General features: G+C 38.4%; 1 protein-coding gene across 5 annotated transcripts in view; it reads left to right on the top strand.

Moving 5' to 3' along the window:
- The window catches only part of znf618 (zinc finger protein 618), a 38,746-nt gene extending 12,796 nt beyond the window's left edge, over positions 1-25,950 (top strand). For 4 of the 5 annotated variants that reach the window (XM_062434284.1, XM_062434287.1, XM_062434283.1 and 1 more), the window contains exons 4-15: positions 285-362; positions 668-712; positions 7,259-7,348; positions 8,148-8,228; positions 10,581-10,670; positions 11,017-11,106; positions 14,426-14,503; positions 15,736-15,780; positions 16,490-16,567; positions 17,590-17,856; positions 18,250-19,349; positions 19,823-25,950. In XM_062434284.1, the coding sequence (XP_062290268.1) occupies positions 285-362; positions 668-712; positions 7,259-7,348; positions 8,148-8,228; positions 10,581-10,670; positions 11,017-11,106; positions 14,426-14,503; positions 15,736-15,780; positions 16,490-16,567; positions 17,590-17,856; positions 18,250-19,349; positions 19,823-20,371 (2,591 nt within the window). In that variant the 3' untranslated portion in view covers positions 20,372-25,950. The remainder of the gene's footprint in view (positions 1-284; positions 363-667; positions 713-7,258; positions 7,349-8,147; positions 8,229-10,580; positions 10,671-11,016; positions 11,107-14,425; positions 14,504-15,735; positions 15,781-16,489; positions 16,568-17,589; positions 17,857-18,249; positions 19,350-19,822) is intronic. The other variant, XM_062434286.1, reaches the window with a different exon arrangement.
- Positions 25,951-27,061: the final 1,111 nt, after the last annotated feature.

Genomic DNA, 27,061 nt, shown 5'->3' with positions numbered 1-27,061 from the left:
CTTTCCTTTTAGGCAACAAAAGCTTAGGAAAGTTCTTAGTGCAATGTGTTTTCAACCATGCTGTAATTCAAATTCAGAAAACAAACATTGTGTGGAATGTGACATTTACTTAGAGTTACTCAGAACATTCATTTATTATTGTTAATGTTTTGGTTTCGCCAAATAATTGGTACATATGTTCATCTACTTACTAGTTATGATGAAGTTTTCTGAAAAGATGAGATAATCTGCTAAATGTATGCACACTTTGTTTTTATGACACTCTTTTTAAATTTCCCATGCAGGTTCCTATGTATGTGGGGTGTGCGGGAAGAAGTACAAGTATTATAACTGCTTTCAGACACACGTCAGGGCACACAGAGGTAAGACACTTGAGGTTTTTGCCTGTGTGTTTTGTCTTTATGAAATGCCAAAAAATGACTGTGCTCATTTTGTTTTTCCTATCTTGACAGTATGGTCCTAAAATTATTCACTTCCTCTGCATGAGTCATACATGTCCTTTTTGGCCAGGAATTGTGTTTTTATTTATTTATTTTTGGCCTCTGAATTGTTTTAATCTGAGTGATGACAATTTTAGCACAAGTTGGAGGCTGTGAGCACACTTTAGCATTCATCTATTCATAGAAATCTTGAAGGCTGACTCTTTTTTTCATTTTCTGTGATATAGAATCAGAGAGCATGATTGGAGATGGTCTACCCCCGACACCCAACAGTGAGTACACTTCTGCACACTCATCTATTGAAAACACTGAAGTAAATTAGCATAGAAACACAAGCTGTTTATGTCATACTTGGCTCATTTAACAGGCCGCATCATTATGTTTTGTTACTAGATATCTTTCAGATTTTCAGAAAAGCTGACTAAAAATAATCCACCATATTTTATAACTGAATATACTTTTGTACTTTTGTACCCTTGTTATCCTGGTTTTTGATCTTTCGCTTGTCATCCCCTTTCCTCTGTCCCATAATTCTTTCTCCTCACTGTAGCTGACTTCCCATAGGTGACATCTTTAATATAGGGCAATAAGCAACTCCACCCCAGCCTTTCTAGCATGGTCATGTCACTCGTGAATCATTGTTTTGATGGTCACAAAGATATCTTGCTGGTAAATTTAGTTTAAAGTTTAACTAAATTACTTCAACTAAACCAATTTAAGACTATGTCCTCACAGCCAAAACAGTCGCACACTGGACCCTCATAGTCTGAAAAGATCAGTTCCTTTAATTCAGCCTAGGGAAATTTGACCCTACCTATTAAAATAAATGCAGACATGCAGGTATGGGGATTTTAATGGCTTTGTATATCAGCTGCCAGGACCTTAATTTATCAGGGATCTCAAAATCCCTCCTAGGAATCACGGTGAAAGTCTGATTAGGACTAAAAATACACCTACCTCAGAGTAGCACTTGAGTTATTTATAAAGCTTCATACACACTCTGCAATCACTACATGAATATGCACATAGCTTAAAGGTGGTAGTATGAATGAGGGCTGGGATGATATGCTTATCTCCAGATTCAATAGAATCACGATACTTGGGTGCTGATTCAATATGTATTGTGATCCATAAGTATTGTGATTCGATATTACGATTTATTGTGATTTTTGTTTCCTTTGTTAATACTAGACAGTGTGAAAAAGTTGAATCACACACTTCTGGAGACTGTATATCATGAGTGGTCTTTGCAAAAACAATTTCATTCAGTCTTTTTAAGTTTTATTTCAGCAGCATCATTGCTATACTGCATATTAAATAAAATATAAAAGTGGTAAATGAAATAAAATAATAAATAAAAATATACATACTTTTTGAGGTATAAACTGCTACATTTGAATGTTCCTGCATCAATATAGTGTCATGAGCAAATAGTAAAATAAGATGTTAGGCAAAAATGAAGAACCCCTGAAAACTGCACTCACATCATGAATATGAGACTTTAAATTAACATCCTTCATATATGAAATTGAACTTGAAAACTGTCCTTTCAAACCTGTGGACTGCATATAAAAGTGGTTAATAAAATGCACAATAGATTTGTCCCTGTAAAAATAAATATTCATGGCCAAAAAGCCCTCCATCAATAACGGTTATAAAATATAAACATAAGATAATGAGACCAGCAGATGGAGCTGCAAGACCTGAAGCTGTCACCATCTGCTTTCATTTGCATCTGGGAGAGGAGCAACTGTTTCCACATCTCACAGCTAAACAGCAAGTAGTCTGAAACCTGTCTAAAATAATAGATTGAAAACAGAATATATACTTTTTGAAGTAAACTGCTACACTAAGCTGTTCCTGCTCAGCAATCTTGTGCTATAAGAAAATTATAAATGAGATGCTAGGCCAAAATGAATGAGCCCTCGAAAACTGTACACAGCACACAGTGAGCCTAAGTTAACATCCTCCATATATGAAACCCTGGACTGCATATAAAAGTGGTAAATAAAATGTACAATAGAATAAATAAGAGCATATACTTTTTGAGGTAAACTGCTACATTTAGCTGTCCCTGCTCATCAAGCTAGTGCTAAGGAGTGTCAAGATTCTTGGACAACATGCTCTGTCATGAGGCTGCACCTCTGAGCTGTCACAGTGTCCCCAGTTGTAGGGAACACACATTCAGCAGGGACGTTTATCCCTGGTGCACACAAGTACTGCTTGGCCAGGAAAAGGTACTCACAATGACGTTCTTCCAGACAGTGACAAAGGAGCAGCTGTGTTGTACTCTTTCACCTCCTCCTCTGTACTGTCAAATGCCGACCTCTCTGGTGGTGCTGGTGCCTAAATGGCATCCCCTAAAAATGTTCCCAAGTGATTCAGACAGTAGACGGGACACTCTTCTTTTAGCAGATGGGGTGCCCTGGTGAGCTCTGTCTTCTTCTTTATTCTGCTTCTCTTCTTCATCTGGTGCTCAATCATCACAGAGTTCCTCCTGGTTCAGCCTCACCACTTATTCCTACAGGGCACAACAAGTAAAAAAAAGAAAGAAAAAGTGACACCATTGTACTTTATTTGATAGTTTACATTGCAAAGTGTTCTACATGTCATAGTCATAATGTAATAATTGTAAAGAGTAAACAAACAATATACAGGTGAGCAAAGTATTCTGGACTGTTTGCTAGAATCAGCAAGGCCAAAGTTATATAAACATTTAATTTCAGCTACATGCCTGGCAGTGCACACACACACACACACACACACACACACACACACACACACACACACACACACACACACACACACACACACACACCTGTAGTACCTGTACAGAGGCAAGCAATGCAGCTATGACTACTGACTGTTGCTTGGAAACATTTGAACATATAATGTGTTCTGGCTTGTTGATATGTCTGTTAACAGTCTGTGCTCGGGGAGCTCCAGCAACTTTTGTTTTTGCTCCATAGCATGGAGTCCTGTGGCACTTTACTGGAAAAACCCAGTAACGCGTCATACTCGTCCAAGTAATCTTGCAACAGCTGGCAGTTTTAGTGCACGCCGTGAGGCCGGGTTGAGGGTGTGCACTCATGGCACTTGACTTGGAGAAAGGCGGCTAATTTGGCGGTGGGAACCATATTAGAAGCATTGTGCATGATTAAAGGGTTAGGGTTAGGGTCTTTCTCAGCAATTTACCATTTGATCGGTACATTGTGAGATAGACATTTGCCCCTGTGTGACTCGTGCATGGGTTCGGTCTGATGGACAAAGACCAGTCATCTGGAGTGTGATGGGCTGTTAGGGTTTTGCATGAGACTTGTTGGCTTAAAAGTTCCATTTGTCGTCTGCTTAGCAATTCTTTTATTTCTGACTTAACATTGTTTTAGATTTTAGACACGATTGTCTCTGAGATACTTCCTTGATATAATGTACAGAGACAAGGTGTAACCCATGTTTCGAAAACCTGTTTTTTACAGCACGCTAAGTAGATGAATGTCAGATAAAATGAGCAGTTTACTTTGTGATGCATTTTGCTTTCTCTGAACGACTGGTTAGTTTATTCAACAACATTTTTTTGTTACTTTTGATTTTAAGAAATATGAGGGTACAGATTATATCCCCATGGATCCTGGGCATAAGACCTGCACCGTCCGCTCTCATTTGTTTTTGCTGTCTCGCTTCTGCTTTGTTTTTCATGAAACGGATATGTTATCGTCATGTTACTCATAGATTACAACAAATGCATTTTGCCATCTGCTGGATAAAAGCAGCAACTTCTTCAGCTAGTATCAAGAGAGAAAAAAGAGTAGTCATCTTCATACAGACAGAACAACAGTTATGTATTTTAGCAGTAAACACACTGGAACCCAAAGGTCTGTGACAGTGTTAATAAGTAGGCCAGAGAGGCTGTTTGGCAAATAAAAAGCTGATAGATTAAATTCTTAAGAGGATGGAACATGCTGGGATGCATTTTTTTGGTTGATGACACATATTTGGACTTTATACTTGATAATGACTGGCATGCCAATTTATAAGCGTATTATTAAATATAACTTGCTTGTGTGAGCAGTCCAATTGGCCCCAAAAGGACATAGAAACAAGTACAGATAAAACAAGCTATGTCAGTGACCAAAATATGGCTCAGGTTTAGCACTGCACAGTGAGGATTTGGCACTTTCATAATTTTTATTTTAAACATTTTCAAAACCAGGCGTCGTCTAAATGATTGGTTACTGTAGCAACTTAGATGAGTTATGTTAAACGTATCCAACACCCATTGTGGAAAAGGCCAACAAATAGTAACTACACAAATGTAAAGTATTTTACAACTTTTGCATTTTTAGTTTAGTTAAATTACCAGACAGTGTGTAACCTAAACTTGAAAATGAAAACGCAAACTGCTTTGACATTTGAATGTGAAATAGGTCATGGTATTAATCCTTATCAAATGAAAATGAAATGCCAGTTTGCATTTTCAGTTGAGTAATGGCAGGATTTTCCCAGGCTGTTTTTTTTTTGTTTTTTTCATAGTCATCCATCAAAACCAGTGAGCAAGATATGACATCCAGTTGGTTGAATTTTTTTCAATAAAAATGCCCCAGTTAAAGGACATTCAGGTTTGTTTTTCTAAAGCCACTTGAAAATAAAAATATCAGCTCAGAATCATCACAGTAAAGAGACAAGTCTGACCTTCAAGGATCATACATCCATAACCAATTATCTGTTGTTAAGCTATGTCATTGATTTACTTGGGATGTGTCCACACCTGTGCTTGGAGCAATGATGTTATGTGAGCTTTAATTACATTGACAAACGCCAGCAACCCACTAATTGGTGGAAAATATTTTTAATCATGTTAATTGTTGTGGAAATGCATGGATTGTAAGCCTCAAGGTGAAAAAAATGCAATTACAGTTAGGCACCCTAATAATAATTGTTGTAGCTGTATTTCCTTGTGGCCGTGTCACTTTTTTTGCAGTGATGTGAAGAAAATTAGTTTTAAATCAAAAGTTATTTTTGGATCGTTCAACTTTATTCTTTATTTTTGCATGTACCAGAAAATTCATAAATGGAAATGTTTTTGATCTGCGGCAGAAGCTACTATATGTAAAATGCAGTTAATTAAAGGCCCTGATATCCTATTTTCTCATTCAGTTTCTTTCTATGAATAATAGGGTTTGTGCATAGACACACGTTTCTGTCCAAAGCTTTAGCCATTTTTGTTATATCACCTGAGAGGATTCCATTTTTTGTCTGTGCTGGTCTCATTAGTTTGAAGTGAGCAGAGCTCAGCTGGAAACACGTATCATCATGCACTCCCAGGCTTCAGTTGAATCACTTGAATCAGAAACTGATTAAAGTTGGTTAGGATTGTTTGGTTACCTTCAATCAAATCTGATCAAACCACACCCACACAACTGATGAAGCAAATTAGCTGAAATGAGTGTTTATAAATAATAACAAATGATGTTTTCCTCTAAACCTTTACTTAAATTGCTGTGTATTTTAATTATGAATATTTAATGTTATAAGGAAAAGAAAGCAGCTGATAAAATTCACAAAGTCAAGATGGGACTCGAAAAAAATGAAGTTGTTGCTATGCTGTTAAATGGTAAAACATTTGTGGCATGGGAGTGTGAGATGACGGGCTAGGACCACATCAGTCAGACATATTACTGTGGAGACACCAGCCTCTGTCAGTGGACTAAAGCGGAGAAAGTGGAGAAAAAGTGGTTTAAATTAATTTAGTCTTTTAGTTTCTCTCTGCTGTGCTGTTTATGCAACAGATTGCCTTCAGACAGGATTTCACTGTGGTGTGCCAAGAGGCACTTGGGGTGTTCTTAATTGTCAACAGCCACCTGGCTGAACTGTGCTTCCAACTGCAACAAGATTAGCAGGAGCAGAACAAGTAATCTGCATCCCTAATGTCCTTTTGCTTAGCCCGCTACAGACTTGGCAAGAAATGGCTGTGAAAGTTATTAAACTTTAAACATGTTAACGAGGGGCAATATTAATACGCATTCAAAAATGTATGCTTGCAGGATTTGGGTCATAGCAAAATTTCAGTTCACTATTCCACTTGAAATAATACAGTTTGAATGTGCTAGTGCCATGTACAAAAAAAGCTTTCCTAGTTTATTTTTACTTTATATTATACTTTATTACATTACACTTTGTAACACCATTTAAATTTAATTGAGACTTAAAATGCAGCACTGAACAAATTGGCATTGGAATTTTCATATTTTTAGTACTGTGACCATTCTGATAAATTGGATTTCACCTATTTATTAATTTTTTTCCATTTTGCATGCATTTTTATATTGTAGTTACTTAAAATAATAATTGAATCATTATTTTCTCCCCCATTACCCCCAGGGATTAAACCAAATATTTGTCCTGTTTATCCAACCTCGTTTAGCCTTCCTCTCAGTCTGTCCAAATATGATCAAGTATGATCCTATGTATTTTTATCCTATTTGTTTGTTAATTGATCTGTTTTTCAAATGCGTAATAACTAAAAACAGAGCTTTGCTCTTTCTGCCTCTGTTTTCTTTGTGGCACAATGAAGTAACATGTATTCACTGTACCTGCAATGTTCAACGTTTCATTTTAAGGCTTGACATGTATTATCTTCTCCTATCTCACTTGCTCTCTGTGCTGTAAACTGTGCATCAAATAACCAGTTATTCAAATTTTTTTTTTTTTAATCTGTCTAGATTGCAGAAAGATCCACAAAATATTATCCATTGTCTGCCTGCCTGTGTGTTAAGTCATGTATAAACACTGCTTAGCTCTCTCTATCTGTTTATCTGTAGATAGCTTCCGTTACTCCTGTGACATCTGCGGCAAGAAGTATAAATACTACAGCTGCTTCCAGGAGCACCGCGACCTGCATGCAGTTGATGGTAAGCAGGAATGTTTGGGACAATTTGCATGACAATCTATTTCTTCTTTGAAACCTGAAGACTTGAACTCAAAAACCATTCATAATTGAGCTGCCCGTTTCATACTCTCTTCCTGCTTCAAGAACTCTACTTCCTGCAGCAGCAGCAAAGGCTGACTAAAATATTAAATTGGATCAGTAAAACAGGGTGTGTTTTAACTAAAAAAAACAGGAAATGCACATCAAAAAGGACAAATGAGAAGTAATGGCATGGCATATAATTCTCTGTGCCCATTTCAGTAGAGATAAATAAAGCCCACTGTTTCAGAATGTACTATAATCTACTTTTGCCATTGTCCATGTTGCAGTTTACTATTTAATATCACTCCATGTGGAGTCACACTTGCAGCAGTAAAGGACAAGAGAGAGAGTATAAATATATACATAATAAACTGAGACCATTTTTCCACTTTCCACTTTACGCAGGAAAAATCATTAGTACTGATACACTCTCAGTATTGGTTGCTCAATTTTTCTGTGACATTATTTCTTTTCCTGAAATTGGAATGCTGTAAAATAAGTGGTATCCTTAATTTTTATATGATGTGCACATGAAGTTATGGGTGCAAGTCAAAGGAAATTTAAGGACATGATATTTACTGTTTTATGTTTTAGCATCATGTAGTTTGTGACCAAATAAAATTTTACAAAGTAGCAAGTTGACACTACAGTCAACAGGTCAACTTCAGTGTGAATGTTAATGCTGATAACAATGTGATATATCTCACTATATTGCAATCTCTCTTCCTCATCTCTGTTAGATCCCTATGAACAGGCAGTGTTACCTATGGATGGCCTTAAAGAGGAGGAGCCAGTGGAACCCTATCAGAAAATCGGACCAAGTAAGACTGTTTGATGTACTTTGAGTTTGTTAAAAGTTAGTTCCACCCATTTCGTGATGGTAAAACTACATTGACGACCGACATACTATAGCAGATCAAGCTTACAGAAGTTATGATAAATATATCTGCTGCTGCTCTTTTGCATTTTGTATTTATTCCCTGCAGAAGAGATAGATTTTTTTTTTTTTTTAAACTTTAACCCCTTGTTTCAATGCTATTTGATTTCATTTGGGACATGTTATATTTCAATTATACAGAGCCCGGGAGGGGCCATAGAGGAAAAAAGAACTAATTTGTGTTCTTGTTTTAATAATTTGTGCTCATGTTTTAGTAAATCATGCTCTAAATTTAATGATTTGTGTTCTTGAATTAATACTTTGTGCTTTTGATTAAATGGAATTCACTCTCATACATTCTCTCATACATACACCCTCATTATAGATTGCTTGGATGTAATAAAGTTTTATTTTGATCTTGGACTAAGATATGTGGACACGCATATTATAAGCACAACACTGTGTTATCGCTGAGATCCTTTAAACAAACACAAACCTAAATCAAACAAGTTTTACCTGCTCTTTATTCACAGATCAGCACATCAAGTAGTAACTGACGTTACAGGAGAAATGTCTTCTTTTTCGTTTTCTTTAAACTCCAGGCTGACTGAATGTGTTTGGTGCCCTGAACAGGCAAAATAGATACATCGAGAGCGCTAATTAAGTAATCCGTGCACGCAAATTATTAAATCAAGAGCACAAATTATTAAAATGAGAGCACGAATTATTAAATTAAGGACATGAAATATTGAATTAGAAGCCCAAATTATGAAATTGAGGGCACAAATTATTAAAGGGGACATATTGTAGAAAGGGAGATTTCCGTAAAGCAGGTCTATATAAATACTGTGAAACATCTGTAAGTCATGATGTTGTGATGTCACAACTGTATACTCAGCATTTCTTCTACATTTGCCTTGAATGGGTGGTATAGCCCTGAAAGAAACAAAATATGTTTATTTATGTTATTTACCCAATTTATGGGCACTCGTTTCATTTCAACTTAGTCAGAGAGTCTGTACTGTGTTCACCTGTGATTTATGGTTGAGCTAGTTTCTGTCGTCTCCTCTGCTCTCTGTGTGCTACAATTATAGCACACAGAGAGTACATATACAATTATATTTACTTGAGATTGTAATGTATGTTGTGCTCTATTAAATATTATTGTCTGGACCCCAGGAAGACTAGCTGTCGTCTTGGCGTCAGCTAGTGGGGATCCTTTTAAATAAACATATCTATTACCTGTGGTTGGCTTTGTTTGGCGCGTGTCAATCAGAAAACAGTCGAGAAGAGAAGGAGCAAAAACAGCCTGTTTCCAGCTGAGTGAGACAGAGGGGCTCCATATATGGCTTGTAAAGCTGTAACTAGGTGCTTTTTGACCATTAAAACATACGAATGTGTGTTAATAGACCACAAAAATGAAAACCTTTAACTGGGAAAGGGGCATATATGAGCACAAATTATCAAAATTAGAGCACAAATTATTACCTTTTGTCTGTACACACCCCCCCCCCCCCCCCCCCCCCCCCCCAGGCTCTGTACAAATACTATTTAGAAGAGAAAATAAAAAATCTGAGTCCAGACAGTTGACATTACAACTCTGAAGTAATTTCAGGTACATCCATCATTCCTTTGATTGCTCTTTACATGCCATTACAGCTTGACAGCTCTGAGTCCACCTGTATCCATTTTACTGTATTGGACACCGTTTGTAATAAAAAAATTCAAGTCATGGTGCTGATCCATCTTAAAAAAAAAAAAAAAAAAATTAATAACTCTAAGCATATGAGCTAACTCCACACTGGAAAGGTTTCAGAACATGAGTCCAAAAGTCCTCCTTCGCAGGGGAAAAAGCACTCGCCTACCTCCGCAGAGACCGCGGGTTCAACCGACGGCAGCGGGTGTCCCTTCAAACACAATTGGCAGTGTTCGCAGGTGGGAAGCCTGCACTTGTCACTGCATTAATGACTCCTACTGATTGGGGGGATAGCGTGAACCTCCACGCACTATGCAAGGAGACCCCTGTGTTTTTATGTTCTCTAATATTGAGGTATCGCTAAATGTAAACTCGACAATCAGAATCAGCAGCTCCTTCCTCTTCTCCACTCTATTATCACCTCTTGTATTCTTCTTCTTCGTAATTATGTAATACATTAATTAAGAATGAATATACACTTCGTTAATTGAACACAACTAATCTAACTAATAATATTTCAATGGATATGGTTACAGGTTTTATCACTTACATTGATTTTGATGAAAACTAAGTTTTCTTTTTCTGTTTTCTTTTCTCCAGAAACCGGGAGCTACGTTTGTGAGTTCTGTGGGAAGCAGTACAAGTATTTCAACCCATACCAGGAGCATGTTGCTCTTCACACACCAATGGGTGAGCCTGTTTAACCACTGCTTACAACACTACTATGTGTACGATTTGAAAATATCCAATTTTCAGAATCAGGCTGTGCTCAAAGTAAATTATGGCTCTATAATCTAATACAGATAGAAAATTAATTTAGATAGTGTTATTTCTGCATCCTTATTCAGGTCATTCAGTTTGTTTCTTCAAATAGGAGAGCATAAACTTCTTTTTAAACATGTTAAAAGTGCCAGCATCTTGAATGTTTTTCTTAAAGTTGTGTCTTTTGTGAGAAAAAAATTGTATCACCATGTTTGATGTTACTAGTCTAAATTAGAGCATTGAACTTCAATTCACTACAACTCTCTTGATGTAGGCTCCTTTGATATGAAGGCATCACGGGTACAGGAATGTGGGAGCATGGATATGAGTAAATTTGGCCACAGCCAAACTGGTAAGATAAAAAGTAAGAATATTTGTTTTTTCCTCCTACATTTTGCAGTAGTTATGTAAATTGGCTGTGCAATGTAGAACAAAGAAAACTTGACAATCAGATCTCTGTACCATGCACTTTGATAGCAGGCAGCCCCTGCCTTTTTACTCAGAACCATGTTTTATATTTACAGACCATATACATATTTATATTTGTCATTGGTGATGTAGAACTTGAATGCTTTGTAATTGTTTGAGGTTGTCAACATGACTAATTGTAATATTGTTGGAATAATGTCAGGTCAAAATTGAATAAAGATTAATGTTGGTTAAATGGGAGAACAAGTTTGTAAACATGATCAGCAGCCAAATACCCACTGCCTGTACTGTTGAATAATGTCTTTTCAGTGACTCTTATGCCCCCATAACCACATAACTGCAACCAGTCCATTTACCATGGTATTAACATGATGATTTCACAGCTGGGTTTGAGACTGTGACAATAATATTCTGGTTCCACATGGTTAACTCCTGCGTTAAGCATGGTAAATATCAAAACAAGCATACTTCACCATGGCTAAAATGTGTTACACTTAGCCAGTTGAAAATGAAAACAAAAGAACCCTAAAAGATTGGATTTAAAATTCTTGGTCACCTTGCCACTGTATTTGTGGCAACCCTTCTGGAAAATATTAATCTTTGGGGAAGGGTTAAGTGCCAATCAAAGTGATGAAATGTTGAGATTTTTTGTTGTTTTCCCATAAACTTAATTAGAAAGATTTGTGTTTTACCCAATTATATATGTAGTTTTGTATATAGCGTGTGTGTATATAGAGTTCTTGATCAGGGGCCTGTTTCAGGAAGCAGGTTTAACTAACTCTGAGTTAAAATCTTAACTCTAGGTTGACCGACTCTGAGCTGTCAAACTCAGAGTTTTCGGTTTCAGAACAGGTGATAACAGTTAGTTCAATCAACTCTGAGTCAAAGTAACTCTGAGCTCGTCCATGAGGAGATACCAAGCCCTCATCAATGGAGCACAGATAATAATAATAATGCATTATATTTAAAGGCACCTTTCAAAGCACTCAAGGACACCTTACAAGGCACATAAAACACGACAACAGTACATCAAACAATAAGAATCAGGTAAATTTTAGTGCAAAGATAAAGAAATAAATATGAATGTGACTATAAAGTGCATCAGTGCAACAAATAAGCAAGAACGTGATTGCATAGTTAGTGTGAGACAGATTATGCCACTCTGAATAGGTGCGTTTTCAGGCGGGATTTAAAGGTGGAAACAGAGTCCGAAGTGCAAATGTCTGGTGGGAGAGAGTTCCAAAGGCGGGGGGCAGATCGGCTGAAAGCTCTTGACCCCATGGTAGTTAAGTTGGCAGATGGGGCAAAGAGCTGGTTGGCGGAGGAGGATCGGAGAGTTCGGGAGGGTGTGTAGATGTGAATCAGTTCCGAGAGATATGATGGTGCCAGGTTGTGAAGGATCTTGTAAGTGAGGAGTAGAATCTTAAAGTCAATGCGGGACAGATATCATGACTCACCATGGCAACAGGAGAAACAAAGGGCTCAGTCCTCCTACTTCTCCCCAGTGGAGTTAGAAATATTAATGAATGCATGCAGATGATGAGTATATACTTAAGAAAAAAAGCAATACAGTAGCAGCCGCAAAAGAACATGAGCTGATGTGGCAGAAAATTACCAACCGAGTTACCAACCGACAATCAGTAATTGTGATGTTGTTCAGCCTGCCCTCATTAAACAGCATTCAATGGCTACATTCAACATGTTAGTGAAATCTTCTAAGCAAAACAGAAAGTCAATTTTTCAGCCATCCCAACACTGCCAGTAGCTATTTAATATTGTATATTTGAAAGCATCACCTAAATGCCTTTATACATACAACACTACCAAAGTGTAAACGTTTCAGTGTTTCTTTTTTCTTTTTTTTTTTAAAGATTTATGTTGGGCGCTTTCACCTTAATTTAACATTAGCTGGTATAGAGGTTGACAGGAAACAGGGAGAGAGAAAGAGGGGAAAGACCTGCAGGAATCGCAGGTCCTCGCTTGAATCGAACCAAGGACACTGTCATTATGACGCATGCGCAGTAACCACTTGGCTATCAATAACTTTCAAATATTACGTGTCTGACAGCCTGACAGACGGTTGCCTTGGTAACATGCTCAGCATCACAGATGTTACATATAAAACTGCCATTGGCAAAGAAAAAAACAAAGTGCAACACAAAGAACTTGTTCTGAACTGAGAGCATGTCCACGATGTGTCGTACAGATGATACGAGGGCTGTGAATATTGTTCAGATAAATGATTGATTGTACAGAAAAACGGAAACACTCAAACAGAACATCATCAGAGATGATTGAAGAAAGAAAACCTGCCAGCGAGCAGGTTAGGTTCATGGAGTATGTTGCCAGGGTAACTGACTCGGAGTTAAGCTGAACTGGCTTTGTGAAACCGAAGAACCAGAGTTTCCCTCATCTCAGGGTTAACTAACTCAGAGTTTTCACTAAACCTGCTTTCTGAAACGGGCCCCTGGTGTCAGGTTTGACATTCGCACTCTAGCCAAATTAATGCATACTGCGTAAGCTCTATGGGCAGAGCTTGCGCACTAGAGACTTTCAAATCTTATGGGACCTAATGGATCAAATTCTGATAGGGAAACAAGTCATTTTGTGGGGGTTGTATGACGCTCAAAACAACTTATCAGCTGTTTTACAGTCACAGCAATCTCAGCAGAGTAGGCTACAGTGAAGCCTATGACCTAAGCTTGTGCCGACAGCGTTATTGTAATTACTCTCACTGCCAGATGGGGGAGACAAAAGTCCCACACTCGGGCTTTAACATTACAAATAGTCAATTTTCAGTAATGAGGTCAATCTGAGATCATATTAGATTATACTTGATTAAAACTTTTTTCTAGCTGTCATATATAATTTTTCTCCCAACTGGTACTGTATTTTATGGCACTTGATACGCCCTCCCAAATGTTTTACAGAGGAGTGCTCTGCCATAAAGGACTATTTAAAGGATGGCACACTCTCACATCTTAAAAATGGGTCAAAAAGATGGAATGAAGAGCAAGAATTAAGCCCATATTTAAATGTGATATGAACATTTGGATCCTTTTGTTAAGGCTGTTAGTGTGATTGATTTGTATGGCGCAAACTAAGATTTAAAAAAAATTGCATGTAATTGACTTTGCTCCATCTTAGCTGTTGTGTGGGCCCATATCTTGGACTTGGTCTTGAAATATACAAAAAAAAAAAAAGATCCATGTTATTTAGCATGGGCATGCCACTCATTGTTTTTCCAATTACAGGCAGTCCATTCAGGCGGAAAGTGGAGAGTACGATTCAGTCCAGTCTGGTTGACACAAACAGTTCGCAGAATTCAAGCGGTTAGTACTGAGTCACTCACTTTATGTGGTTGTGTGTGCAGTTTTGTGGAAATATATAATTCCTGCTTTTTATATTTTCACTTCTGCTTCAAAGCAGATATCTGAATATAGGTAGAAGCAGCATTTCTGTAGAAAGTGTTTAGCTATGCCTGGTGCTAAAGATGGAGGGGGAGTAGAGCTTGTAAAGAGGTTTGTGTGACCTATCTCTTATCTATTGATACTATATAAAACTCATGTCCAAGAACTCTATTATTATTACTCTGCTTCACACGCAGACCATGAAAATGGGGACCATGTTGGATCACTTTTTGCTCTGATAACAGCTGCCATTCATCACCAGTGACTAAAAAAAGAGTGCCGTTAAAGGCCCTGAAAGCATATTTTCTTAATCAGCTTCTTACTACAAGCAATGTTCTCCAACATGAACACAAAACTTTTTGCCAAAATTATAAAAGTTTGATAAGAAAACTGTCTGTGCTGTAGTTTTTTTTACTGGTTCGAAATGAGTGGACAAAGTTGACGTTGATGTATTTCTGTACACCAGTCAGACAGCACATTTAGCACAAGCCATTGTCAGTTAAATCTAATCAAGCCACACCCACACAGTCCCTATTAAGCAGGTTAGCTGAGTGTTGGGTGATTGTTTAAAAATTGATAGTAGCTTATTTAGTCATAAATGACTTTAATTTAAAGTACAATTATTAGGGGCCTTAAGTGAAAGCATCCAGTATGATGGGTAGCTGTTGTGTCCTATTTATAAAGTTACATTCCAAGAAATAGAAAAGGACCCTCCACTTTTTCTCTATGGGTGTGGTTGTACTGTTCTGATTGATCACCGGTGTATACTGTGCATGTGATGGCTTGTAAATAAAGGATTTTTTTTTTTAATGGGCTTATGTTTTTTCGATCTATCTGACACTTTCACATTAGACATGATTGCCTAGTGCTGGAATTAATCAATACATGTGTATGTGCCTTTAATTAATTAAAATAGATTACATACAGTTTACATCATCAGTCACTGCTCAAAATTTCTGAGACGCCTTTATTGTTCTGTACTGTATGGAATCATGGAAATATAGAGTAAATGCCCTTTTATTATAAATCCTGTTTGTTTGCATAATTAACATTACATGCTAAAGGCACTGATCAAATAAGAGAAAAGAGCACTACAGAATGGCCCACTTTGTCTGTCTGTAGTCTTAACTCCCTCCCCATCTACCTGTCCACAGGAACTCCGAGCCCTCTGGTGGCCAACTCCTTCTCTACAACACAGAGTAAGTCCAAACCCCACCTTCCTGCTCAAAGAAAAACATATGCATGTCGCTCTCCATTTCATTTCACCTTTTTTTTTTTTTTTTTCCTGGTATACTTCAATTTGCGTTAATCTCTCATTTTTTGATGCAAACAGTTTCTCTATAATCCATTGTGATTCTACAGATTTGCTGCATTTAGCTTCATTATTGCTGGGTAATGTCTGAGCAGGATGATTCACATTGGTCTTATTGTACATTTGCATTGTATTGAGATATAGCTGTGTCCTGTGAAGACAGGACTGTGACAACTAAGCACTGGCTTCCTGTTACTAGATTTTCTGTTGGAGGACAAAGATTGTTGGAAAAGCTGTTGCAAATTTTATTTTAAAGATGTTAACATATATGTCTTTTCCTTGCTTTTATTTGATAGGACAGCAATGCAACAGACAGGAATGAATGTTTAGAGAAGGGGGGGTGGGGGGGGGTGTTCAACAAATAGATCAGATTCAGCAACATTGAACATTTGCATCCCAAATCAAGTCACTTTTGGCTGAAAAAGTCACAAATACAACATTGTGAGATCTAGGTTGGACTGAATTTCAGAGCTCCCACATTTGGACAAGATGTAGTATAGATCAGGGGTAATAGAGGCTAATTGATCGACATACAGTATTTACATTTTTGCCTCTTACAAAGAGTCAATGCTCTTCTGGGCCTTGTGATTTTTTAGAACCCTACACTTGTGGTGCCTGTGGCATCCAGTTCCAGTTCTACAACAACCTGCTGGAGCACATGCAGTCCCACGCTGGTGAGTCCACTACTACAAATGCATGTTAACCTTGACAGGAAAACATATGCAGAATGTGAACACACCGTCAGTGGCTGAGATGCATGTGGAAATCTATATGATAATGCATAATCCTTTATTGTTTATTGAGGTGTAGGCATTCAATTCTTCACAGCATTTGTATGCAGAGTTCCAAGGAATACATTTTTGTAATGAGGGTTGTTGCAGATCTGGTTCTGAGGCTGCAGGATGAGGTTTTTATGTTTTTGTTAGTACATTATACATGTGACTTCGTACAGAGAGTGGGTCGTCACTGTGTGCTTTGACAGCTGATTGCAATCAATTTATCTTATAGAAATATAAGGCAAAATCCCATCCCATATCTGTTAACCATAGCCTAAAGTGATGACAAAATTATTTTGTTTCACGAATAGTGAATAGTCACAAAACAAATATTCATTTTACAGTGGTATGAAATACCCATATTTCACAGGCTGTGACCACCAAATATCTGGTATTTTTACTTGATAAATGATATAAGTGTAGTTTGATTACCCTCTTGTGTATGATTCATGTTGGCTATCCTTGCATGCAGTTTGAATTATGCTGCTATCATCCAGACAGTTTTAAAATATATCCTGGCTTCACCAATGAAAACAAAATATGTTTACACCAGTTGATAAATTACGATGAATTATTGCTGTTTGGCATTGCTGTCAGGTTCTTTCTTTTGGAATTATTGCCATGAGTTTGTATTCATTTGATGACATACCATGCAAAATTTGCAGCTAATGTGAGAATTGACCAATTCAGTTGATTTTTTTTGTCTTTTTCGTTTTTTGTAAATATGCACGCACCTGATTTTTGACAAAAGCAGGGAGGCCAAATTATGTATTTTTATTCTTTCTTTTGCTGTTTTGTTGGTTTTATTTAGAGTTATGGTTTTATTCTTTACATTTTCCTCCACAAACATACACTTCCTCCATTTGAAACCGTCCAATATTGTCGCCTCCACCTTATGTTTCATCTCTGTATCCCCTCAGCTGACAATGAGAACCACACCAAAGGGGACTCTCCAAAAACCTCCTCAGCCACGGGTCCTCAGGAACAGATCTGGAGAGGTTCTCAGGCCCAGGCACAGGCCCAGTCCCAGTCCCAGTCCCAGTCCCAGGCCCAGGCACAGGCACAGGTCCAGTCCCAGGCACAGGCACAGGCACAGGCCCAGGCACAGGCCCAGGCACAGGCCCATCCCTCAGTTAAACTACAAATTCAGCCTCAGAGTATCTCCCAGAGAAACAACATTCTCAGCCGTAAGTACTACTATCAGTTTCATTCATTTCAGACTCTTACGAGTTATTGTCTGTATGGGGGTATAAAAAGTGTTGTGCACCCCTTGACTCTTTCTACATTTCTATTATGTCAGAAAATTGTTTAAATGAAATTATTATTATTAGGCGTCAGGTGGACTGGTAGTTAAGATGCATATCCTAACCCTAACTTTCACATTTTCCCTAACTTTGAATTTTATTGTTGTCTGTAAAATATGGTCATGTTATTTCCATGTCTTTATCATTCTGTATGAGTCTGTAATTATTTTCCCCTTGAAGAAGTGCTGCTAATATATCAAATAAATAACATGAACACTAATTATTTTTTCTTTCTTTTGCCTTGTTTATCCATCCATCTCCTGTGTGCGCTGTCAGAAAATAATGGAATACCTGAGAAGGAGCGACAGCAGGTGGCGGAGCGGCTTTTACGGGTAATGTGTTCAGATCTGAGCATGCTTAACGTGCTCAACAGCAAGGACTTCCTAAAGTTGGCACAAACCCTAGTGGATACAGGGGCTCGTCATGGTGCCTACTCCACCCGTGATGCCCTTGGCAACATGAGTGCCTTGGCACTGCGCCAGCTACCCCGCATGTACAACCAAGTCAAAGTCAAAGTCACGTGCGCTCTAGGCTCCAATGCTTCACTCGGCATCGCTGTCACCTGCCACTCCCAAACGTCAGGTCCGGATGCTTGCTATGTTCTAACAGCCTACCAGGTGGAGGGGTCAAGACTGAAGCGTTATGTACTTGGTGTGAGAGAGGTCGAGTTGAGGGAAGGGCCTGAGCAGGTTCACCACTGGGTGCAGAATGTTCTGTCTGAGTTTGTTATGTCAGACATTCGCACCGTGTATGTCTCAGAGCCCAGGGTGTGGGCAGCAGGATTTGGGGGATCGCCACTGGGCAGTGGTGGCCGGGGGAGAATATGCTTGCGATGCGCAGGATGTTCACTCGGTTCAGTTGTCCAGGCGGTTCTTGGAAAACGCAGCCTCCAGGCTCGAGGGCTCCATGAGTTGGCCGAGCTTCTCTCAACATGCCGAGATATCGCCTCCTCCACCACGCTGGCATTTCGTGAGGAACAGTGTACCAACACATCCGCAAGCACAACTGAGGAAGGTACGCAGGCCAGCCCTCCACAATGCCCCACCCCTCCTTGCTGGGATCGTATGGCTGAAGCTCTGCTGCAGGTCCATGCCCACTTTGAGCAGATTTGTGAGGCTTATGGCCGCAGTAAGTCCACGGCTCCACTCCTCCAGGGTCTCAACAAGCATCTGCTTGGCACACTGGCTTGTCTGCTGGCCCCTCTGCGTTTGGCAGCTCTGGAGCTAAGCAGCCAGAGGAGACCAACTTTACAACAAGTGCTGCCTGTCTACTTGCGCTTGGAGAAATTTTTCACTTCCAAAGCTGGTGAGGCTGGAACCGGCACAGCTAGCAAACTCTGCCACTACTTCCTGGAAGCACTCAAAGAAAACTTCAAGGTATTTCTAAATTAAGTTTTGTAAATGACCAGTTTGCTGTGAAAGTGAAAAAATTCTTCTTACGCCCGAAACACACCTAAGGCGAGTTGCCATGCAGTCTCTATGTAAAGTCTCGGCGGCCGCTCTTCGGTGTGTTCCCGGCGTTAAGCAACTGAGATTTTGCTGGGGTAGGGCTGGGTATTGTTGAAATTTAACCAATGGTCAAATGTGAAATCTTGTCCAAACAAAAGCTGTTGTGGAAGAACTGAAAAAGATGGGTTAGAACGGCGAATGTTTAGATTTTAGCAAGGAACTAAGTAATGTTGGTAAGGTTTAAAAATGTTGTTTTAGGTACTAGACTGTCAGTACAAGTTGTGCCAAAAATGGTCAGAGGTTTGATACATGAGTAAACTTAAGTTGGTGTGTGATGATTGTGTGTGAGTAATTGCTCTAACAAAGGAATGACGGTCACTGAAATGTTCCTCTGTCTCTAGGTTGAACGAGCCCACCAGGTAGCCATGGTACTGGACCCACAGCTCAAGCTGCGATCAGTGCCAGCCTACCAACATGAGGACATAATCTCCCGTGCATGCGAAATGGCTGCTGATTCAAGGGATGGAGGTATGACTGGTGGTGGAGGATCAGGTGGTGAAGAGCGCGACACTGACGGCCCACCAACCCCTAAAATAAGCCGCATAGAGGGAGGTGGAAAAAATGGTGGCAGTTCAATGGGGACGTCATCATCTTGCACAGTGTCTGGTAATGATGACAGTCAAAGCCAAGTCAGACAAGAGATCTTTCAGTATCTGGCAGAGCCTCTTCTCCAAGGCACACCTGATCTCTTCCAGTACTGGAGCTCAGCTGTGGGGGACAAGTTCCCCAGGCTCGCTCGTCTGGCGCTCTGGCTACTCGCTGTGCCCGCTGTGGGCATACGCAGTGAGTGCGTGAACGTGTGCGAGCAGAGTCTGGCTATGAAGAGGAGGCAGCAGGTAACCGCTGAGGAGATGAACAAACTAATTTTTCTTCGCTCTAATATGGGCTAGAAGAGAAGCACAACCAACCCTAACCAACCAAACCTTCACCTCCAACCAATGACTCGACTATTAGTTATATAGGTTTAGACCAACTGTAAACTTAAATGTGTATGGACAGTAAATACTTCTTGAGACAGATATTGACTGAAAAATCTCACGTTGTATAGGTTGCAAACACTCATAAAACAATAAGGCTTATATATTTTATATGGAGAAAGAACAGCTGTAAAGTACTGTGGACAAAATTTAGGGGTGGAACGGTAACTCTCAAAAGATTTTCTGTTTGGTACGCCACCCTCGGTTTGGGATGCACATGTGAGCAGGAGGAGTTTTGTTTTACTGCGGCCAGTGATTTGAATTACTCCAGCCTAATGACAAAACCACTAAAAGGCTATATGCTGTTATTCTCATTGGATGGCAACATTGTCAGGTTGAGTCAGCTCTCACTGCTTGAATTAACTGTTATCAACCTCTGATCAGAGATAACTAAGGAGTATGGCAGTAAATACTGTAGCAAATACAGTCATCATTTTTGTTTGTGTATGACAAAAAAAAATCTGTGGTGAATCTTCACTGCTATTGCACCTCTGACAATTGTACTAGGTTCATGGTTTACCAACATGCATCACAGAAAATTATATTTTTCAGCCATCAGAGATGAGTAGGAGGAGATAATGTGCAGATAACTGCAAGCTAAATCATTGCAGCTAATTTGATGGTTGCTTCAGTGGCCTCAAAATGTAGCTGCAGATCATTTGCATGCACCACATTGCTTGCATTTTTTATTCTAAAGGGTAAAAAGTAGCTGATTAAACATTAATTCCGTTATGATGCCTTTCTCCTTGTTTATGCTACAAATTGTAAAGGAAAGTCATCCAATGGTTTTGTTTTCTTTCTAAAATTAACTCAAGGTCTTATGCTGCTAGATATGCAAGTCAAACTGCTAGACTCGCATAGAAAAGACAAAACTATGAAGTTAAATTGAATGAAATCAAGCTTTTGGTTGAGTCCACTCACCATAGGAGCTCCCATGCAGGTAAAATTTAATAAAGCAAGATGTTTCGAGCCATACTGGCTCTTCTTCAGATGCTAACAAAGTGAGGAGGCTCAGAGACCTGCATGGGAGCTCCTTTGTTGTGCGGACTTTTCTTTTTACTCTTCTTGTAGTTTTTTTTTGTCCAGCACCCATCCTTAACTGGGTAGCGGATGTGCGTGTCCTTTGTTTATTATAGGTATATACACAATAACAACATCTTAAGTTCATTTTAGCTGGCTTGATGGTAGTTTCCGTGCTGACAATTCAGACACTTACAGCAACTTCAAGTTGCATCAATACACTTGTTTTTACACCAGAGATGTTCTACCTGTGCATTGCCCTCAGATAAACAGCAGTAATGTATTTAGCCATCAGTTTGGTAACCTGAAGGTGTCAACAGGCAGTAGGCAAGGATTTATTTCATATTTTTGTAAATCCTTGTGTGGTTGCCCACTGTGTGTGTGTGTGTGTGTGTGTGTGTGTGTGTGTGTGTGTGTGTGTGTGTGTGTGTGTGTGTGTGTGTGTGTGTGTGTGTGTGTGTGTGTGTGTGTGTGTGTGTGTGTGTGTGTGTGTGTGTGTGTGTGTGTGTGTGTGTGACTTGTCCATAGGAAACGTATTATAATTGTATTTATATTCTTTCCTCATTTATTACTCTAATATAAATATCGTCTTCCTTATGTGAGCTACAAATTTTCATTTTTCAAAGCAATAAGCTTTATCACAGGGCATAGTTTCCAACCTCCTCTATTAAACATGACTGTTCTAATAATGCTCATATGGTTAACTATTAACAGTAAATTATTTTCAGTTTGTGAAATCAACAGGATTTTCTCAGGAACGAGTGCACCCAAGCAGGCACCGCCACTTTTTTCCTCACTGTACCGACAACACACCTAACTGTGACCTCAATGCCGAGGCATCTACTGAACCATGACTTTTGCGAAACGTTCCACCCCGAATGCAGTTAGTGCCACTTGCAACAAACAAAAAATGGATCACTGAGGTTTTAATTCTTATTTTCAGGACGAAACCAATTCTGCCAGTACATTCACTAAAGTCAACACTAATGAAGTCAAGTTATTTATTTTTTTATGGATTCTAGAGTGCATTTAACTAATACCTCCCAAAATGACTTGGATGAATGGAAGCTATACTGTAAATGTGTTTGTTGCTTCTGGTACTAATTAGTCAAGTACTAGTTTGTCTTCTCTGTGTTTGGGCCTTAACTCACTTTCATGCAATCACCTTAAACCCTACAGTCAGAGCCAACATCATGCCTTTATATTGCTGATCAATGGCCTTCTTTTTACCATCTTCTATGAAGCTTGTAGTTTCTTTTTTGTTTTCCACTCTGGTATACTCAAAGGGATGAATAGCTGATGGTTGGAAACGGTGTCCTCTACTGGTCAAATGTGTACTTTTTTACTGTGCTATTTGACAAATGCTTTTATTCTCAAGGTCCTTAGAAAGATAGAACTCATCAAGCATGTATGCTTTTTTGTTTTTTCTCTGGGTTTATAAAATAGAGGTCAGGAATTCTTCTAACAATAACACAACCAAGCACAACTATCCACTGTATAAAGCTTATACTGAAATGACTCAGTATTCGAGCAAAAATCAAACCAGTGCATATCACTTTTGCAGTTCTTCATTGGGGTCAAACCAGAGCAAGAAATTATTTCAATATTATACTGATATTTTGATATGAGACTCATTTGGATTTTGGTTATCATAATATTTATGGTGGACATATTTTTTTTACTTTGCTGTCTACCCCGTATTTAAAAAACAACCAAAACAAAAAAAAAACATTAATAGTCCTGAAAATATCACTGTATTATTAACAGTAAAAAGTATTATAGTCTTATAAATCTGTTTTTGACATGTGTGCCAGCTTGAGGCCCAGGTACAGTCACGTTACACTTCTGCCCTATGAGTAGACACTCAGTTCATTTTCAAATCAATTTTATTTATCAATTCATTTTTATTTATGTAGCGTCAAGTCAAATCACAACAAAAGTTATTTCAAGACACTGTTCACTGTACTCATTTATAGTGAAACCTGTAAAAATGGCAAATTCTGGCTTGTTTTTCCTGTTTCTGTGTTATCTACATGGGTCAGAGCTCACCCTTGTTCAGCTTTGACTTTGCAAATGTGCACAGCCAGCCAGTAGAAACTTGAAAATGGAGATGTTACTATTCTAGCACTATGTCACCACCTTGTTTTGTATTACACACTAACAGAATGTGAACCGTAGCATTGCCCTGATATTAGATTGATTTTTAGCTGTAGCAATTTTGTCAATTTATCAATTAGTTGCCAACTACTAAATTAATCACTATTTAAGTTTGAGTCTTTAAAAAAAAAAAAAAAGAATAAAACATTTAATAAAAAAAAATAATGTCCACATTTTCTGATCTAGGTTTTGAAATGTGAATATTTTCTGATTTCTTTAGTCTTTTATGACAGTAAATACAATATCTTTGACATTTGTAGATGTCATCTCATCAGCTTTCGGTACAATGATGAAAATGTTTCTCCATTTTCTGGCATTCTACGGATCACCCAACTAATTGATTAATCGTGAATTAATGATCAAAGTTTATTTATCACCTACATCAAAATCGTGACATCACAACCTTCTTCGGAGCCGAGCATGGGACAGTTTTGATAAATGGAAGGCTAATGTGACTGTACCTTTTTTTAGATTGTGAGGACATGGGAAGTAGGAAGTCAGCACACCACACACTGGAAATTAAAGGGCATGTGAGCTAATGGTCTAGTGTAAATTCAAAAACAGATCAATGTCTTATCAGACTGAGAATCTTTTAGTTCAGAAGTAAATGCAGTTGTGATCTCATTTATAAAATAAAAAGTGCTTGTTTTATTATATTGCATAAAATGTCTAAATTGCTGAAATTATGTCAATCAGTGGTCAAAGGCTCTGCATTATACACTGTTCAACAACTACATGAGATGTTTTTAATAGTCTTTAGTCCTCCTTACCTCCATTAACAGCTTTTATGTAGTTTCATAAATGCTTTTCACTCTCCTAAAGGGTTTCTTTAAAACATCTTTTCTTAACATGTAGGTTCTTGACATAAATGATCGTGTCTAAGCTGATTTTAACAGTTTAAAATTGCTGTTCATCTGTTTTACCTCTGTAAGGCTTTGAGAGAATGACTTTATTCAGTGTATCCAAAACATACATCATTGCATTGTGATCATTTGCATTCCTGAAATCAATATATGTATACTGCTGTTTTAAAACTGATTTATGTCAAACATTTATATTTTGGTAAAAAAAAAAAAAAGAAAGAAAGAAAATTGCTGTAAATTATATTTTAAATTTAATTTTTTAAGTACCAATCCAATGTTTTACCTCAGTACTCAGAAGGTAATATTGTAATTTAAAGATTGGACATGAGCTGTTCATACAAAATTAAGGTTTGGTCGGAGAAATAGTCAAAATACTGTATATTGGTCTGTGGTGTTAGCAGCGATCCTCGATTGAACTGATGAAGGGATTTTTCTTACAGTTTTTAAATAAGTATTTTAAATAGGATATGCTCTGGGACAAAATGCCATTGTTGACGTAATGATGTCAACTTAATTTTACTTAGAAATAGCATTGTTTTTGTTGATGAAATGATAATTATATCTAAGATATGCATGCTTTTAATAAGAGTACTGATATATAAAGTTATAAGCCAGTGTTTCTCATCAGGTGGAAGTTAATCATGTTGGCTCTGAGTAGACGCTATCTTAAGACGCTCATTAAGAGTCAGATTAACAACCCCGTACTGAATTTGAACATTTTCGAGGGGGAAGTAGCGATGCTGATCATGGATTGGTATGCCTATGTTGACATCAACCATTTTCAGAGGATGTATTATGTAAATACAAGAGAACTGCTGTTTTTATGTCACAAGGGGGCGCCTTCATTTCAGAGATACAGTAGGGAGCACCAATAACATTATACCTCTTTTTTCTACAGTAGCATTTTCAAAAGGTTTTGATATAATATAAAACTCAACTTAGATACTGTTATTAGAAAACTGAGATCAGCTATAAGTTTTATTTTGTTTCAGGATTTTAACTTATTCAGATAATAAAGTTCAATTGTAAAATATGGTATAAGAATGCTAACATGGAGATCTCTTCTGTTCAGCTATGGATTATAGTCTGCATTATCAATTCAGGTTAAGAAACTAGTGTTGCTTTCATCGTATTTTACAGGCATTTCTTCCTTTTATACTCTGCTAAAATGCAAAAAATGTGTTTGATTCTATTCATTTTGTCTTTTTTATCGCACTTTGGCAGCAGATTCCTGTGTAGATTCCAATCTGAGTTGTCTTATTAGTAAGCCTAATTTATACTTTTGTAGCAACACTATTTTTATATAACGGCGAAGAAAAGGGTTCAGTGTCTTTTTTTTTTGTTTGTTTGTTTTGTTGTTGTTTTCCTGTGTCATATATGGCAGCGCTGTTCAATGTTTCTTTAATACATTACCCACTGTAGTATGTGATGTGTGAATAAACTCCAAATCTGTGTCGAATTGTTGTGTACATGCAGTTAGAGGAATGGAGCTAGAAAATATTTCAGTGCTAGTCCTGTTTATCCCCGGGGAAGGGTGTATTCAAGGGGTTTGAGTAAGAGTGAAACTTACAAGATTTCCCTCTGCCTGCATGTGGGATATAGTTTCTTTTTTCAGTTACGGGGTGAACCTAAACGCAAAGTTTAAAGAATCTGCCTCTGTATTTATGAATCAAGAGAACCTGAGAAGATATTTGACTGCCTCCCTGTAAAAATGAGGCTGGTTGCTTATTTTCACTATGAATGAGGACTCCCACCTAGAGAGAAATGAAGCAGAGCTTTCCACAGTGGCTGAGAGGGAGAGACGGAGGGCCTCAAACACATGTAGAGAGGAAAGAGGCCTTATATAAGGGCAGAGCGATTGAAGACTCACACATGGGGAGTGAATACACAGAGGCTGCTTAGAGGTACGTGCAAGGGTTCCCCAGGGGCAAAAGATAGGGCAAAAGAGCAAGGGAGTGAGAGAGAGAGGGAAAGAGCAAGCAAGTGTTGGCCACAGTCTGCTGTCTCTCTTCCTTCTCCTCTTGCACCCAGGTCAGTCACCCCCCAAAGGTGCTGCAGCCATGCAGAAACACCCGCACTCTTGTCTCCTACACTGCTGCCTACACAAGAGCTGCTTACCAAAGGCCTAATTTGCAGCATATGCATCTAAGTTTGCCTCCCCCACTCTTCCTCCACTGCCTCACCAACCACACACACTCACACACTTAAACCACCTCCCTTCCTCCAGACCCCACTGCTGAAGGTGACGTTTTTCCAACAGCTATTACTACGGTGACGTGCAAAGTTTGTTTTTGCTTACAGCACCAAGTGTTTGTGAGCCGGGCCCTCATTTTCAGTCATTTAGCAATGAAATGTAGGGAAAACAACCCACCCATTGGACAATTGCTTCCGTTTTGTTCTGGGTTATGGAAAAGTTGCAAGTCAGCTTGGAGGAGCAGTATGTGGGGCTTTTTTTGCAATCAGCAAACATGCACACAAGTCACATAAATAAAATGAGGGTTTTTTTTTTCAAATTCTTAAATCATGAATTTGGGCTTTAGCTGAGTTAAGTGTGTCATAAATG

The sequence above is a fragment of the Scomber scombrus genome, chromosome 15 (assembly GCF_963691925.1).
Source record: "Scomber scombrus chromosome 15, fScoSco1.1, whole genome shotgun sequence".
NCBI classification, from domain to species: domain Eukaryota; kingdom Metazoa; phylum Chordata; class Actinopteri; order Scombriformes; family Scombridae; genus Scomber; species Scomber scombrus.
Note: the sequence above shows the minus strand (reverse complement) of the source record. Positions and strands in the feature narration are given on the sequence as shown.